The sequence below is a fragment of the Centruroides vittatus genome, unplaced genomic scaffold (genome assembly GCF_030686945.1).
Source record: "Centruroides vittatus isolate TY-2023 unplaced genomic scaffold, ASM3068694v2 scaffold_464, whole genome shotgun sequence".
Taxonomy (NCBI): Eukaryota; Metazoa; Arthropoda; class Arachnida; order Scorpiones; family Buthidae; genus Centruroides; species Centruroides vittatus.
In genome coordinates this window covers 1680976-1698553 of record NW_027122710.1, presented here as the reverse complement: position 1 = coordinate 1698553, position 17578 = coordinate 1680976, and the positions used below count along the sequence as shown (strand labels likewise).

Below are 17578 nucleotides of genomic sequence, written 5' to 3'. Positions count from 1 at the left end.
TCTACACAGTATGCAGCAGTTGTGGATTCAAGTCCCACTCAGGGTTGATTCTTTTCTTCCAGAAAATTATTTAATAAATATTTATTTAATCATAATTATTAAATTTAGCAAGAAATAGTGCCTAATGCCTGTCTCTAGTGCCAACTTATCTGTGGACATTTTTATTGTTTATCTTAGCACCATGTACCTTTTACCACATTTATTTTAATGTTGGATTTAGATTTGATTTAATTGTAATGTAAGTGCATAATATTTTTGAACAAAGACAAATAGAAAATTAAATTCACTGAGAATTAAAAAGTAAAAAGTTGTTATACTATAGTAGAGATAACAGAGACTTATCACACTGTTACTGATAACATCAAAATGACACTCCTATCATCAGAAAATGCAACTTTATTACTGGTATGCATTTCAGTACACAAGACCCTCATCAGCCATACATAAAAATATAACAAAAACTGTTATGTTTGAGTTATTTGTATCCATTGTATATAAAGTATCTACACTAAACAACACTGGGGTGAGGTAATCTATGTACCAAAGCCTGTTACCCATGTGAAACTCAAATAAAACATTCTTTTCGTTTTTTATTTGAGTTTCATGCCAATAAAAGGCTTCAGTAGGTAGATAACTCAAAAAGTTTAGGATTTCATTGCAAAAGAAAATTTTTCAAAACTAAATTGTTGTAGAACAAATTTGCATAGAAATTGACATTAATTACAACCTACAATTTAAAACATACCTAAAATGATTTTAAAAAACAGTTATAAAATCTATAATTGTATACACATAATACTGGTTTACAAACTGACCTGTTCAAAATTTATTTCCACCCATACTGCACAATACTATGAGGATTACATTATAAACAGGCCTTAATTAATATAATTTAAGTCCCGTTACAAAGATTTTAATTATATATCACCATTTAAAAAAAATTTGCTGGGACAAATTTACTTTTAGAAAAAAATATATTTCTTGAGACTATACATACAGGATGAGTCAATTTCATTTGGTCCCTTCACACGTTGTTGAGGTAATAACAATTCCATGGTGGAGTCGACCTTTTATTGTAGGCTACCTGTCTGCCATACAATGCAATAAGTTAAAAATAGTCCTCTAGCAGTGGCACAATGATAAAATTAATAAATACATTTTATTTATTTTTATATGAATTTTAAAATGTGTTCCGAATCATTTTTATCATTTTATTGATTTTACAGCAAATCAGTTTATTATTTTACTGTTTTAACAGTGTATCAGTTTATTGTTCTATTTTATTGTTTTAACATTGTCTATTATTACATATATTTTTTGTCTTTCTGCTTGTTTAATTTTAATGTTCTAAGCATCAAATCGGCACGTTAAATCAAACATTCAGAAATTCTGATTTGTAGTCAATACTTTATCATAGTTGTTTTACTAATCGTCATAATTTTATTGTACTTTTCGTAAATGTGCTAACATTAATCTCATAATTATTTATCGTACAACATGTTGATGAGGCACTTAAGGTCCAAAATGCATTATTTTTGAAATAATAGTGATTTTCTAAGGCTAATCTGATGTCCTGTGGTGGTATAATAAGTCTAACAATAAAGAAAGGGGAATTTAGTGCTCACAAATAAATACAAAGACTAGACAAGAAGCGTATCATAGTAAATACATTTTTAAAAATTTGCCGGGACAAATTTACTTTTAGAAAAAATATATTTCTTGAGACTATATAGCAGTTGTGATTACTATTCACATTACAATATTGTGCAATTATTATTACCCCTCTTCCTATTGGGTAAAAATGACAACCAGGATTTACATATTACTCTTCCTTCATTATTATTTATTCTATATTTTTAATCAACATCTAGTATTTTTAAATGCTCGTAATATTGTCTATCTATTAAATAATTTTCATTTGATGCTTTATTTATTTAATAGCCTTACTCATTGCAATGCATAGCTACTTTCAAGTTTACATAAGCCATTGATTGTATATGTTCTGATAATCTTGTACCCAAAGTTCTTCCGATTTCTCCTACATAAGTATAACAAAGGTCACAGTTACAATTAAAAGTATAGATCTCTCGGTTTTTTTGCAAAATATCAATTATATCTGTGTTTTTTGTAATGGATTCTTAAACTTTTTGAATTATTTCAATTGTATATAAACAATATTTTTTGTTGTAGATATCTATATATTTTTATGTATGGCTGATGAGGGTCTTGTGTATTGAAATGCATATCAGTAATAAAATTGCATTCTGATGATAGATGTGTTACTTTGATATTACCAGTAGCAGTGTGATAAGTCTGTTATCTCTACTATAGTATTTGAGATATTAGTTTCAACAGTTCAAGACAAGAAGCTCTTTTATAATAAAAAGTTATTTCACTCCTGATTTAGATGATATAGTATAATTTAATGTGGTGATTTTGTTATGAATAAGGATTATCTTTTCCTTTGTAATTATGTACATTTTTCTAAAATATATTAACTGATTAATTCAAACACAAGACAAATTAATACACTTAACCCAGCATTAAAATGTTTTACCGAACTAATATTTTCAGTTACTTTATAATTCTTTTTTAGATTCATATATTTAAGAGCATAACTTGTGCAAGTATTTTAATTAATTTATATGATACACATTATAAATTAAACTGATTAAGTTTAAAACTGCTATCTACATGCTACTATTTTAAATATATCAAAATAAGAAAATTAATTAAAAATAAATTCAACAGAATAAAAACAAATACATTGCAACAAACCTGCAAAATATACAAATATAACTATAGAAGGAAATATATATGTTAACATAAAACTGAAATTACTGTATATGTATGAAACGATTGTATTATGACTTGTTTATAATTATAATATATATCAATACAAACACACTTTTCGGTATTTTATAGTAAAATTATCTTAAAAACATCATGTCAAAATTTTGTTCTATTATATAGAACAAAATTTTATTAGATTTTTCCAACTGTGTTAATACTTAAATTCACCAATAATAATTTATATAAATTTAGGATTAGCTGTTGTATTTCCTAATATATAGCAGTTTCTTTTAGGAAAAGGAATACAATACAATTATAGTTATACTCTCATACTTTTAAGCTTTGTTGCTTAGCTACTGCAGCAGAGTAATACACATTTGAGATCTAGCATATTGGCTCCATTTTTATTCAGGGAAATACTATAGTTGTATAGCAATATGATGTAGTAAATAATAAATAAAATGTTCACCAGAAGTGAAGTATGCTTAATTTTTAAATAATTTATTGAAGTATAAATTATAGGACTATATATATATATAAATTTCTAAAAGTGATAATGATTAAACAAGTTGTTGTTATTACTGTTAATTATCATTATCACCAATTAAAAATATAGAATTACAATAATTTCTGGTAGTAGTTTAGAATAATTATTATTATTATTTAATTAGCAATTTTTACTTTTAAGTAATTGCATTACTATATATATCTATTTAATTTTGAGTATTTGAAAAAACATGTTAGTTTAAATAAAATCATTACGATTTCATTTAAACTAATGTATATACTAAAATGTAATTTTTGATTCTTACAATAAATCTTATTAGAAATTAATATTTCAAATGTGAATTATTAAATGACAGATATCAATTTGTATGTATCATTAGGAAAAGTATAAAATATGATTTTAAAATGTCTTCCCAATATTAAAAAATTAGTTAAGTTTACTTTAAAATTAGATTTCATTCATTAAAAATTGCACATCTTACTTTATCTTGATGAATGAAATAATTGAAAGTAACAAAATCTAATTATATTCTACTTATTAGATTTGAAATGTAATGGATTTTGTAATTTAAGCAATTTGTAATATTTACTGATTGTCATCATCTCTGTTAAATAATAATCAATAATTCAAATGTTTAGTAATACTTTATTTACAACATAAAAAATATATAAATTGTTAACATCATATTAAAAATAAATTATTCATTTGAAGTATTAATAGATATTTTATTTATCTGGTCAATTTTTAAAATATTAATCAATCTGTAATAATTAAAATCTGATGAAATCTAGTCAGATTTGAATCAAGAAATAATTAATAGTTAGTTAATAAAATATATATATATAGTTTGTTCCACTTATTCTATTTTTATTTTGTTACTATACAATAATAGTTTAATTGCTATTATTTATTTATTCCAATAGATCGTGAATATGATCCAAATAAACATTGTGGGGTAAAAGTTGCAGAAACTGGGAAACCATGTACTCGTTCCTTAACCTGCAAGGTTTGTCATACATAAATTTTTATGTACTTTAATTTTTAGTTTTGCTTTAGTAATGAAATAACTTCATATAGTATTAAGAAATATACTTTTATAGAATTTTTTACACATTGAGATTAAATCAAAATTTTAAAAATATTTAAAGACAAAAGCATTTTTTAAACATTTAATAAATTCTCCTTGTTTTTTTTAATCTTTTGAAGTAAAGTCTCTGAATTTTTTCAAATTTTTTGCATCACTTTTATACAATATTTCAAATTTGGCTCTACAGTAATCCTTTGTTACATTAGTGCTCTTAGATATCATTCCTGACTTCTCTTGATGTAGTAATATATTTTTGTTAATTTTTTAAAAATGAATATGTTACAAAATAACTGCAAATCATTGTAAGGTTAGTGTGATACATTTGTCAATGCTTTATTGGATGGATTTTATTTAAAATAGAATTTTAAAATTGAGGAAAAAATTGTTTATAAATGAGTGAATAATACTGAATTATGTGTATTGAAAATGGAAAAGTAAAACCTCTTAAAAGATTTGAAATAATTATTATTATTTTTGTCACTTCAGTTTTATGTTATATTTTTATAATTTTTAAATTAGGATATAACTTATCAGTTTTATAGAAATCACACAACTGTTGATGGAGATAGTGATAGTACTGTACCTTCCATAATAATGAAGAAATAGTTAAAAATTCACATCTTATAAATTCAGTAATAATTTTTTTAACATTATATTTTATGTTTATTATTGTTTTTATTTTTATTTTATTAACCCATATGTTTTAAAATTTGTACATTTTATTTAATGTTTAAATTTTTGTTCTATTTATGTTCAAACTTTGTATTCAATAGTTTAACTGAAGGACAGTTAATTTGTGAAAATGTTTGTTCTATTAATCTTGTTACCAAAATTTATAAGGTTGAATTTTTGACTAGGAATATCCTTTCCTCCAGTTGTTAACATTTTGAAGAAATTGTTGTATTAAAATGCTTTAGTCTTTATTGAATGTAGTAATAATAATTTGTTTGTAATTTTATGTAAACATTGTTAAACCTAATTCTAATATAATAATATCAGTAAGATTTTTTCAGTGACTAATTTTCTTAGTAGCTTTGAGAGTAAATTATCATGATAAATTTTAAATTTTATTTAAATTTTTAAAAATCTTTCATTACTTTAATGAACCGATCATTTTAAATCTAAACAAATGTTAAATTATTAATCCTATAAATTATAAAAAGGTTATAGTTTGGTTATTTTATTCTGAATAGACAAACATTACAAATTTATTTGAAATTAACTTTAATGAAATTGGTGATATTAAACTTTTTAAGTATGTATCTAAATATTTTGTAATAAGTAGTTATTCTATATTTTATTTAGAGTTCCTTTTAATGTTCTTTAAACAGTTCAAAAACTAATTTTTCTTTAAATTTATAAATTCTTCTGAATATTATTTCTGAAGAAACAGAACTCTGTATAATTCATTTCAAAATTGAAATATAAATTTACAACTTTTAAACACATTACTAAGAATTTTATGTAAATAGCATTTAATTATACTTACGCAATATCGAAAATGGATTTTAAAAAATTAGAAATTGTTATCTTAAATAAGAGTGTAATAATTTTTTCAGACTCATTCGTTATCATTACGAAGAGCTGTTATAGGAAGGAAAAAGAATTTTGATGAATTATTAGCAGATCATAGAGCAGCGAAAGAAAAATCAACCCAGCCTCAGGTATCTAATATTTCAGAACATCAAACAAACAGTAGTTGTCAGATATCACAAGTTATACAAGATTCCATAAGCATTCCAAATTCTTCAGTTCTAAATTCAAAATGTGGATCTGGTGAGTATATTTCTTTTGAAATCTTAATTTATTTTATTTTTTTAAATTTATTTGTCTGTCATTTAATCTTTAAGTGATAAGTATTAGTTTTTGAATTATATTCTTTAATAAATGCAAGGTTTTGACAGATGGGTATTTAAACATTTGAATAAATGTTATTTATTTATAAATGTTCGCACATTAAATTATTATACATCTGTGGTTGTTATTTATCTGCTTTAAAGCATTCTATATACTTGAAATTACACAACTTGAATTTCAAATTTCTTAGAAAAATTCCAATATCTTGAAAAAGTCTAACATTTTACTATAAGTCAATATAGCTAAGAACAGTTCTCCTGTTAAACAATCTTGGCATGAAGTGAAAATTGTTTTTTTTTTTTTCAATTATAAGAACAATACATCTGCCATCCTAAACCACAAGAAGTTTGTAGAATATAATTATCTGTTGTTGATTTTATAATTAAATATATTATTAAAGTATGACTTTGAGATTTAAATAATATAAAAAATAATCTCAAAAAATAAATAATAAATAAGTTTTTAATTTCAAACTATACCCCAAATTGAAAAGTTTTAATTTTTTAAAACAATTTATTAAAAATAAAGATTTTAGGACATTGCATACATATAAATACCTCATACATAAACAAACTAGGTGTACATATTCTTCACATAAGTATTGTTTTTAATACTAGAATAGGAAGATTTTTTGTTTATATCTTGATATTTAAATTAGCATATTAGCTATGTTTTGCCATATTGTAAATTAAATCTTGATATACATTAATTTTACTTTTACAGGAACTAAAACTAATAATTCTGGTTCAGGATTACCAAAAGCAGCTAATAAACAAGTGCTCAAATCTGTTAAGCATGCTTCTAATAAAGCAACTTCACCTGGCATTCCAGTAAATAGGTAAACTAACAAAATATTTTACTTTATACTAAATATAATATATTTAAATATTATCAGTAAATAATGTGTATTCTTACAAAACTTTTTGATGGTAACTACATATTACATATTAAAAAATGACTTGCCTAGTCAAAAGTTCAATATTTTACTAATGTTGTTCAGGCCAAGCATTAAATTTGTTGAAATACAAATTTAGACTGTTTATAAATATTTAATTATAGTTGAGAGTATCATCAAATTTTATGATTTTTCTTTCCTAAATATTTCATTTAAATCAAAAAGTATTTCATTATTAAAAATGTTACATTGTTCTGATTGTTGAGTTCCATTCAGTGTTATGAAAATGGTGGCAGTTAATTTTATTTGAATTTTGAAAAAAAAGAAAAAAACAAAAAACAAAATTTTGATAAATCATGTTAAGAAATACAAAAATAGTCTAGTAATAACTGAGTTAGCTGCAAAATGAATAGTTTAGGAATTCCAACAATGTTGCAAAATTGCTGAAATTCACAAAATAAAGAAGTTAGATTAGATCTTTCATTCTCAGAATCATATTTGTATTTAATCATCAAATGAATAGATATGATTATTCTGTATTTAATATAGTTAGGTTCAAATTCATTGCTTTAGTATAAAAAAATTCTATAAAATCTGCAAATACTTAATAATGATTTTGATCTTTATAATTTTGTGTTTATATTAAAGGTTAGTTCATACTTTGTGAGAAAGAAAAGAGAAACTGACATTAGTGTGTTATACTTCAGATATATATTAGTGAGAAAAGTGACAGAAGGTCTACTTTTCTCTGTTGGTGGCCTATCATTCTTTGTATCTTCATATGGAGAATAATATAATTGAAATGATTAGAATCAGTGTAAATTTAAGTTCCTTAAATTGTATTTCATCATATAAATATCTTATCATTTCTAAATTTTAATTTAATCAAAATCTGAATAGCTATTATTTTTACATATATAATTAAAACTTTCCTAAAATATCAAAAATGAACCTTGAGATTATCATCTGTAATTTCTTTTATAAAATTACAATATTTTCCACTCTTCTCAAATTAATTAACTACATATATACACACTTTTAAAAAATTTTGGGTTCTATATGCTTTCAAAACATGCTTTTGATTATAGCTATGAGGTACCAAATTTTAAATTGCAAACTTCTAAAATGCATGTGTTTTTTCTTTTTCATTGTTTGAACTATGAATACTTACAAGAAGAGAAGAGAGATTTTCTTTTTTCTCTTTCTTTCCTTTTACTTTTTTCCATTGTCACAAAATATGAACATCTTTAACAGTTGCCAATTTGTGTTATCCACTTTGAATTTATGAAAAGAAAGATAGATAGATAGAATATCAACTGAATTAGATGAAGTAATTGTACTGAAATAGGAAACAGAAATTAGGAATTGCTATTAGTTAAGTAGAACAAGTTAGAAAAATTTTTAATAATTAAATAAATTTATTGTCATGACTGAGCACATAATTTTGATTGCAGTGATAATGCTGGACTTTTTAAATTTAAATTGTTCTAACTTCTGTTTTGTCTGGTATTTATATAAAGTTTTTTCTGTGTAAGTGTAACTGATAATAAACCTGAAAGACTTGGAAATTGAAAATATTATTGAAATCTCTTATAAAGTAGGAAACAGTGAATGGGAATTTTGTTTAGAAATAACTTAACTGAGAATAACCAAAATATTTCAATGTTGTCTTAAGAACAGTAGAATAAAGGACTGACAGATGAGGGTGATAGATTAATTCTGTTGCATAATGAAAAAGAAATTTTTGAAAGGGATTGTCATTCATAAATGGATAATTTGCAAGCAAAACTGATTTGTGCTTCAAAATCAAGAATTCCAGGACACACTATTTTATTTTAGCTTGTAATAAAAATAATCTGTGCTTGAATTCATGGTGCTTATTTATTTTATTATAAATGAATAATACCATAATACCCTATTCACACTGTATATTTTAAGCCAGCTTAAGCTATGAAATATGATCGGAACTGACTTAACATTAAACCGATTTAACTACCAACAACCGGCTGAGCTTAAATCGCTTTCTCAAAGAAGCTTAAGTTGCTTCAAGCTTTCCCCGAAGTCTGCCACAAGTTCAAAAATAATGGCAGAAGCAGATGTACAAATGTTTGAACAAACGATACTCTTCTCTGTTAGCATGTATATGCTGCTTCAGTACAAGAAGTTTAAATAATAATATAAATTTCTGTCAAAAATCCATTCTTATCACAGTTCTATCACTAAAGTGATATAAACATTGAGAGAACCGTGCTGCCAACGACGACGACATCACTGATAATAAATGTTAATAATTCCTAACTAACGTCTTATGCATTTCAAATAAGTTATTTATATTTTAAATTACTAAATATAAATTAATTTATGATGATTTATGAAAAATAAGCAAAAGTTTGATTTTATTTAAAATGTAATATTGAGTACACCCACTTTTGAGGGCCAAGCGAATAATTTGCTTTAATTACCTAGTGTGAACAAGTAGTTAATCTTGTTTTCGACTCTGCGACTTAATTCTGCTTAAATCTTAATCCCGCTTAAAATGTACAGTGTGAATAGATTATAACTTTCTGAGTATAATTCACAGATTCAATGTTGTGTTGACAAAGTTCATCACTATATAATTTATTTAAGTTCACTATATAATTCATTGAGGAAATAATGCAGTTTGTAAGAATATTTAATAATTTAAAAAAGAAGTATTCTTAAATTTAGGAAAGAAAATAAGCACTTTAATATATAATAGCACAATGAAAGTTTAATTCTTTTAAGACAGAATTCTTAATTTTTTTCTTCTGTTATTTTTCAAGTGGATCCTTGCTAGTGTAGTAATTATTTGACTTTGTATGAAGTTGGAACAATTTTCCTAATTGACTCTGAATTATATATTCTTTAGAAACCAATTAAATTTGTACAGGTATGCCTTGGGTTACATCGTTTCACGTTAAGTCATTCTTGATTATATGTTGTTTGTCAAAAAAAATACATGGAAAAATAAAAATCAAATTTAAGTCATTTTATTCAACTTTATCTCTATCTGTCACAAATATTGAAGTTGTAATATCACTAGAAAAGTGTTAAAAACACACAAAATCATGTTACTGTACAATAAATAAAAATAAAAGTGTATAAAATCATATTAAGAATCAGAATCAGCTCGGAATCAGCTGTTGATGCTGACGACAATCCACAGCTATCTATGTCTGCAATGTAAATAAACAAATTGAATGTAAATATTGGTAAATTTAACATAAATTAGTTTTTTCTACTATTGCAAAATAATTTTAATAACTGTATTTGTTATTTAACATTACAAAATCATTTTATTTTATAATGTCTTAGAACAAACCACATTTACAAATAGAGTCCATGATGTACTGTACATGTATTAGTAAATTTAGATTACTTTTTTTCTGTACTGTATTAAAAACTAAAATTTGTCTGTAAGCTTAAAATAGATTCTTATTAACCATATATTATTAAAAATGCATTTATAAATAAAATACAGAACTGGGAATGGTTATTTGTAGTTTAGCCTAGTGACAAGTGAATTTGGAAACAAATAAATTTGACTTAAGTCGCCTCTCCTGGAACCAATTACCAATGTAAGGTGAGGTATACCTGTATTTGAGTGGTTAGGTACATTGATATTAGGTTTACTGATAATATTAATATATAAAATTTTAAGAAATGAAATTAATTATATTTTGAATGTATTTTTCACTTATATATATTTTTAAATATTTATTAATTTAAATAACAACAAGAAATGTATACAAAGAAACAATCAAACTATAGTGAATAAAGCAAACAATAAAAAAATAAGAATGGGAAAGAATTTCAAACAATTTTAAAATATTTCTAAGTAATTGTTGAGTAAAAAAATTATTAAAAAGTAATAGATAAAAATTATGAAAGAATACTGAAATAATAATGCAATCATGTAACTAAAGACTGGTGAAGCAACATTAACTCTATCATAGCAAAAGGGGCAGAGTAATAGGCTTCTTAATGTACATTAAGTTAATATGCCTGACATAACATTTTTTCTTGTTCCTGATGCAGAAGTCTGCTATATCCTGAAAGATGCTCTTTCCAAAGATCACCAATAATAATGTCATGGGATTTCAAATTGTTATGCAAACTTTTTAACAAGTGTGGCACATTGAACATGAAATATTAAGATTTTTGTACCTAAGAAAAAAGGTTTCTTCACTAAGACTCCAATTAGTCAGGCTACTTTTTTTGATAGTTGAGGCCTTAATCACAAATTGTAACTCTTACTTGAAAACAAGTTTCTTCAATTTTTGTCATGACTTGGAGCAGCAGCAGTTTCAGATTTCCTGCTGAAATTGAACCAGATGGCATGAAATAGGCAAAGGGTTGTTTCTATTTGTTTTTCATGATCTTACAGGAAAGCACATCATTTACGATGCAATATCATCTCTTTTTCCAAGCTCTTTGAAATCCTGAAACCCAACATCTTTTGTATTACATATATCAATAATTCATTTTCATTTCATTGAAAGTTAGTGCATGTACATTCTTGTCAATTGAGAAAAAGTTGCTTTTCTTTTTCATCATTGTTGAGACTTGTTCATTAAAGCCCATATATGGAATTGTGAGAGCCACTGTTGAAGTGATCACTCAGTTGGCATTGCAAAGAGACCTACTCAGATTCGATGTCTTTGGGCTGGAATAATGCATTTTCAGACAGATACCGTCTGGGATTCATCATACTGCCTATCATATGGGCTTTATACACCAGTCAATCTAACAATTCAAAAATCTTCTGATATGTACCAGCAAATTAAGTTGCATTTTATGAGTACATTGAGGTCTGACATTGCAACTACAGTTTATTAATTTGGCATAATTATTTTGAGATCACTGTTTGTTGCATATGAATGGTCTTTTTCATTTTCTCTTCTGTAGACAAAATTTGAAGACTCATACAGGTTCATTTCTTTCTTAACAATTTTGGAAAAATCATTTTTATTTAATGCTTCAGGAGACATCATTTTCATGCTGTTTTCGATTTCCAGCTGAAGCTTTTCTTTGAGCATCAAATCACTTTTTTCTGTATTTGTAGGCTCAACTTGTGTATTTCGTTTTTCCTCTTCATCGTTTTTTTTTTTACCATTTAATCTCTCAGTTAATGAAACAATCTGGTTTTTTTATCAGACCTTGCTCGGACTTGAAAATGTACGCTTTATTTCATCATCGTCAGCCAAATTGTCACTATGAGGATTTTGTAGGTAGCATAAAACACCACTCAACTCATTTCTTCGGCGATCTTTCATGCTCTTTTGTAAATGTATCTTGAATTTAGAAGCCAAATAAGAGCTAATTGTCATTTAACTGCTTAAAAAGAAACTTAAGGGCAGCATCAGCTGTGCATAAATTTATATCAGTGCGACAGAGTACTTCTACAGTTAATTTTACTGGAGCCAAGACTTTCATCGATGAGTTCGAAATCAGACTCTTCCAATTGCACTGAATTATTCATATCTATATATAGTGCCTTTCTGATGCTAACTTTCAAATTTTGTCTTACAATTTTGTTTAATCGACTACAGAGTGTATTCGATCCTTAGAAGCTCTAAATTTTAATATAGATGAGTTCTCAAGTATATTATTTATGTTCATTATTCAATTTAAATTGGATGCAACAACCAAAGTCTGGTGGGAGTGCTCACTTAAGGTGATGATATTTTTCCATTGAATGACTTATTAGAATTTTTGAAGGGTCATGTTAGAACTTTACAGCCAACCAAAAGTGCTTTCGACTTCACCAGAAAATTGATTGGCACCTGCGAAAATTCAAAAATACAAAAATGAAGTATATTACCAGGTAACCCAATGAGAACTGCTTGCCTATCATTTTAGTTCAAAATACAAGAAGTTTTATATTAAAATGATAGGCAAGCAATTCTGTTAAGAGCACTGGCACTGAACATTTCGCTTCATGCAGTCTATTTTGCAACTTTTTTAAAATGATGTCAATCCCGAAAATCTCGGGATCAGGAAAACTTAATCCCAAAAATTTTGGGACTAAAAAGTGGTCGGGATTCCAGGATCAAATCCTCTACTCTTGACCAAAGCAGGTTTCATGGAAGTCACCAAGAATTCTTGATAATTGCATAGAGAAGGTTAACATGTTGATTGTTGATGTTGTCATTGGATGAATTGCTCCGCAGTGCTATTCTCAATTAGGTACATTATTTGCATGTATGCAGTTCTCAATTTATAACATTTATTCTCTGTTCAAATCTATAATAAAAGCTTATTTTTGCCAAAATTACCTATGAGTTATCTTGTAATTGGCATTATGAAACAAAATGTTAGAGTGGGTCAACTATGAAAACTCAGTCAACAAAATAAAAAATGAAACATAATTAGAAACTATTATATCTATATCAGATATTTCATTATTATAAAGCATTTAATCTGATTAATCAGTAAACAGAAATAAATTTTTTGGGCGTGAAATGAGCAGATAAAAACAAATATTTAAGGTGGAAACTTATATATTTCTTTTGAACATTTTCAACATTACAGAATGCCTTCCTGAGGATGACTTTCTAAATAGAACACGAAGCACATGCAGTGTGTTTATAATGAAATCTTTCAGTTTTGAAGGTTTTTCACAATTTAGCAAATAGTTTCAGGCTAGTGGTATTTGGTGCTGTGCAAGAGTTAAAATACTGCCTAAATTTTTACAATGCATTTCTGTCACCAGGAGAAAAATAATGCAGTTCAGAATGTTTGAATAGACCCTTATATATAGTTGCATGTGGAATCTGCCATTCCCAGGAAGCTCATTGAATTTGACTTTGTCAGACTTTGAAAAATACTTAGCGGATGTTTTCAACTGCAGTTTCAGAAACATGTTTCCAGCTGTCTTTGTGCTGTTTCAGTATGCTTCTACTTTACAGAAACTTCTTGTAGCATGCTTCTGTTCTCTTGGAATCTAGCACTGCTTTCCGATAATTGTGGTTAAAGTTTCTTTGCACCACAACAATGGACGTAAATTCAGCAAATCAAATGACAACTTGAGTCTTCTCCTGCAGTGATGCCATTTTTGCAGGATTTTGGTCACCAGAGACCTGCTACCTTTGGTGACAGAAACATATTGTAAAAAATCTAGCTTAACTTTCCTGGCTTTATTTGGTGGCACCATCTGTTATGATATTTTATTATTAAAAACTTTTTATATTTTTAACTATTGTAAAATTGCAAAAATGCTTAATTTTGAGGGTAGGGATAGGGTTTTATAAAAAAAATTGTAAATGCTATTAACCAGTAAAATCATCATTAAGTTTGACCCTATTGGAGATACACATGACCCTCTTTATCTCATCACCCATCAACTTTTACTCACCAATATTCAGTAGCCTCAATCCTCCTAATACACAAACCTCTCTGCAAAATTTCAGAAATTTTTGACTAAAAGCACAGGAGCTATTAAGCTTCAAAGAGGGTAACAAACATCCTGTATACAGAAATTACTCCAAATGTTTTGCATTTCTCAAAGTTTCAAGGTACCCTGAGTCCAAAAATTAAAAATCTTGAGGAGAGTGAATTTTTTGACTGATACTTTCCCTCTGTTATATATATAACAGCCAGGAAAGTAAAAATTTGGCAGTAATTTTTAACTTTTGCACAACACCAAATATACCACTAGCCTGAAATTATTTCATTTGCTGAATTGTAATAAGCATTCAAAATCAAGGCATTTCAATATAGACACTCAGTTCATTCAAAGTTACATTTACAATTGAAATTTATAGTTTGGAAATTACAAAGAAAAATAAAGAATATAAGAATAATTAAGCATAACATTTTCTACGATAAAGGTTGGAAATAGGTGCCAAAAAATAAGTAACTTAAATTTTGGAATGAGCATATTGTAAAAAGCTGGATAGTTGACATAATTAATCTGAGTATTCATTGTAAATAAAATCAATATTCTGGAGTCATTTGTATAGGGTGATTAACTGGTTTGTTTTTAAGATATATAGCATTTCCCAAATGAAGGTTATTTTTTTGGATTTGTGATTGATTTTTAATAACTTGATATTTCATATGGGAATAAAATTATCATCCATCACCATTTTTGCCAGTTCTATGTCTTTTTATTTGATTATATGGAATATTGATTATCTGCTTTGTGAAACTTAAACTTCTTGTCGTGACCTGATATTGAGGTCACATTCCCAGACTGTAGTTGGCATGACCGTACCATTCAACTGAACTGCCTGCTATGATGAATGTCATTATTTTTAAGCTTGCTGAGTCAGCATACCAAGCGTCATCAGAAGAGAGTGAATATGCATTCAGTTGTTATCATGTACAGTGACATTTCAGTTATATGACTAAAGGGATCAATGATAAAAGTCATGTAAGAAAGAAATTGGCCAATTTGAATGAAAAATGTTAAAAATATAACATTTAGATAAAACAAATGGTAATTTCTTAATGTATAGTCAGCAGCCATTCTCTTTCTAAAAACAGATATGTCCAGTATGATAATCCTCTCTGCTTTATTTTCCTGGTCACCTGTTTGACCATTGACAGGGACCTCACTTAGTCACTTGTTCTTGTGATTGACAATCAACGGTAAAGTGAGGAAAAAATAGACCAGCAGAAAACGTCTCATAACTGAGTGTGTTGTTTAACTGTAGTTTTGTGAAATTGTGTGAGGACTGTTTTTCAATTGTGGTTATGTCTGACAAATTTGATCAACCTGCATCTAACAAATTTCATCAAGCTTGAGAAATCTGCCACCGAGACTATCAGAATGCTCTAGCAGGCATTTCCATTTGTTAGGCTTAACACAGGTTTTTGAGACCAGAAATGTTGGCTGTTGCATCATGACAACATGCCTACTCATATCTCACTGGACCTGTCAGTTTTTCACAGAAAACAAGATGGTCATTTCTCTCACTCCATATTCATCTGATTTAGTCCTGTGATTTTGTCTTGTTCCCTAAAATTAAATTGAGCCTAGAAGGGCACTGTGTTGAGACAGTTGACAAAATCCAAACAGAACCACAAGCAGTATTTTATCTGCTTATCTTGTACCCAGAAAATTGATTTCTGTTTACTGACACCAATAAATGTGGTGAACACCATTGTAGAAATTCAATGATATTGTTATGCAATTTTAAGAAAATCATTACATGGTCAAAAAAATTGAATTTTATATTATAACTGTACACAGTGTAATATAATCCTTTTCCATCAAATAACTGGTTTACATCATAAAAGTCTGAAATTCAGAGGAAAAAATTATTGAATGTTTGATTGGAGATAAAATCCTAAAATACTGTGTAGAGAATTAGAACTGAACATGAATTTTGTTATTTAGAGGCTGTAACACTCACTGAAAAAAGTATATCTGATCGAGCTGTGTTGAGTATGCACAATAGCATGAAACATATTATTATTCAATGTTTCAACTCTCTTTGTTGAAACATTTTTCAGCACTAGGTATTGCCAACAATTAAACATTTATTTATTCACAGAAAAACAATGCAAATAAATGAAACAGTATCATTAAAACTTGTGAAAATATTCCATTCTCTAGTGCCATAGCTTATTTTTTAGTCTTACTTCAGATGTTCATCACTCACAGTAAAGCCTTGTTATTTCGATATCCGATACCATATATTTCTGCAGATAAGACAATAGTTGAATCATAAAAACAGCCTCAAAATCCGAGGTTGTCTTATAGGACAGATACAAAAAAAATTAATTGAAATTTATATAAATTAAAACCATTATAAAAAACCAACAAACTGTAATTATTTACTAGTATAGAGTAGGTATGTCCACAAAATAGAATAGCCCATATGACATTTTTGTGAATAGTCAAGGTCATTACCCAAATGCCGGAATCAATGCAAATGTTTGCAATAAGGCAGTGCAGCTAGATGCAAGAAAATAAAATTTGTTCATTTGAAAAATTATGAATAGGACATAATTTTGTATACGCTATACAGTATTATTCAGATGATGATTGCTGATCTAAACTAAATTCATAGGCCGTTGATAGTTTGGAGGTCGTCTTATAGGACAGATAAGCTAAAACTATAAAATGTTGACTGAAAGTTTATGTCATCTTATCTGCAGAAATATACAGTAATTCAAAGTCAAGTCTAGTTTCCAGCCAGGAGAGTAATATTTTGCGTATATTTTAATTTGGATAATTCAAAATACAGTGGACAATCTGTTAACAAACATAATCTGTTCCAAGACTATGTTCACTACCTGAATTGTTCATTAACCGATTATCGATTTACCATAGATTTTTGTGGAAATTTAATTAATTCATTCTGGAGACCCCAAAAAATAAATAAATAAATTATATATTTTCTTACTGTGTTTATTTACATATAATAACAAACTAAAAGCAATCTCCATTTTTTTTCATGGATGG

The 17578-nt window shown here is 27.0% G+C and overlaps 1 protein-coding gene across 2 annotated transcripts in view; it reads left to right on the top strand.

Annotated features, from left to right (window-relative positions):
* The window catches only part of LOC136989320 (ataxin-7-like), a 155884-nt gene that overhangs the window by 110850 nt on the left and 27456 nt on the right, over nucleotides 1–17578 (top strand). For both annotated transcript variants that reach the window (XM_067287444.1, XM_067287445.1), the window contains 3 exons: nucleotides 4225–4307; nucleotides 5948–6164; nucleotides 6969–7083. In XM_067287444.1, coding sequence (XP_067143545.1) covers nucleotides 4225–4307; nucleotides 5948–6164; nucleotides 6969–7083 — 415 coding nt within the window. The remainder of the gene's footprint in view (nucleotides 1–4224; nucleotides 4308–5947; nucleotides 6165–6968; nucleotides 7084–17578) is intronic.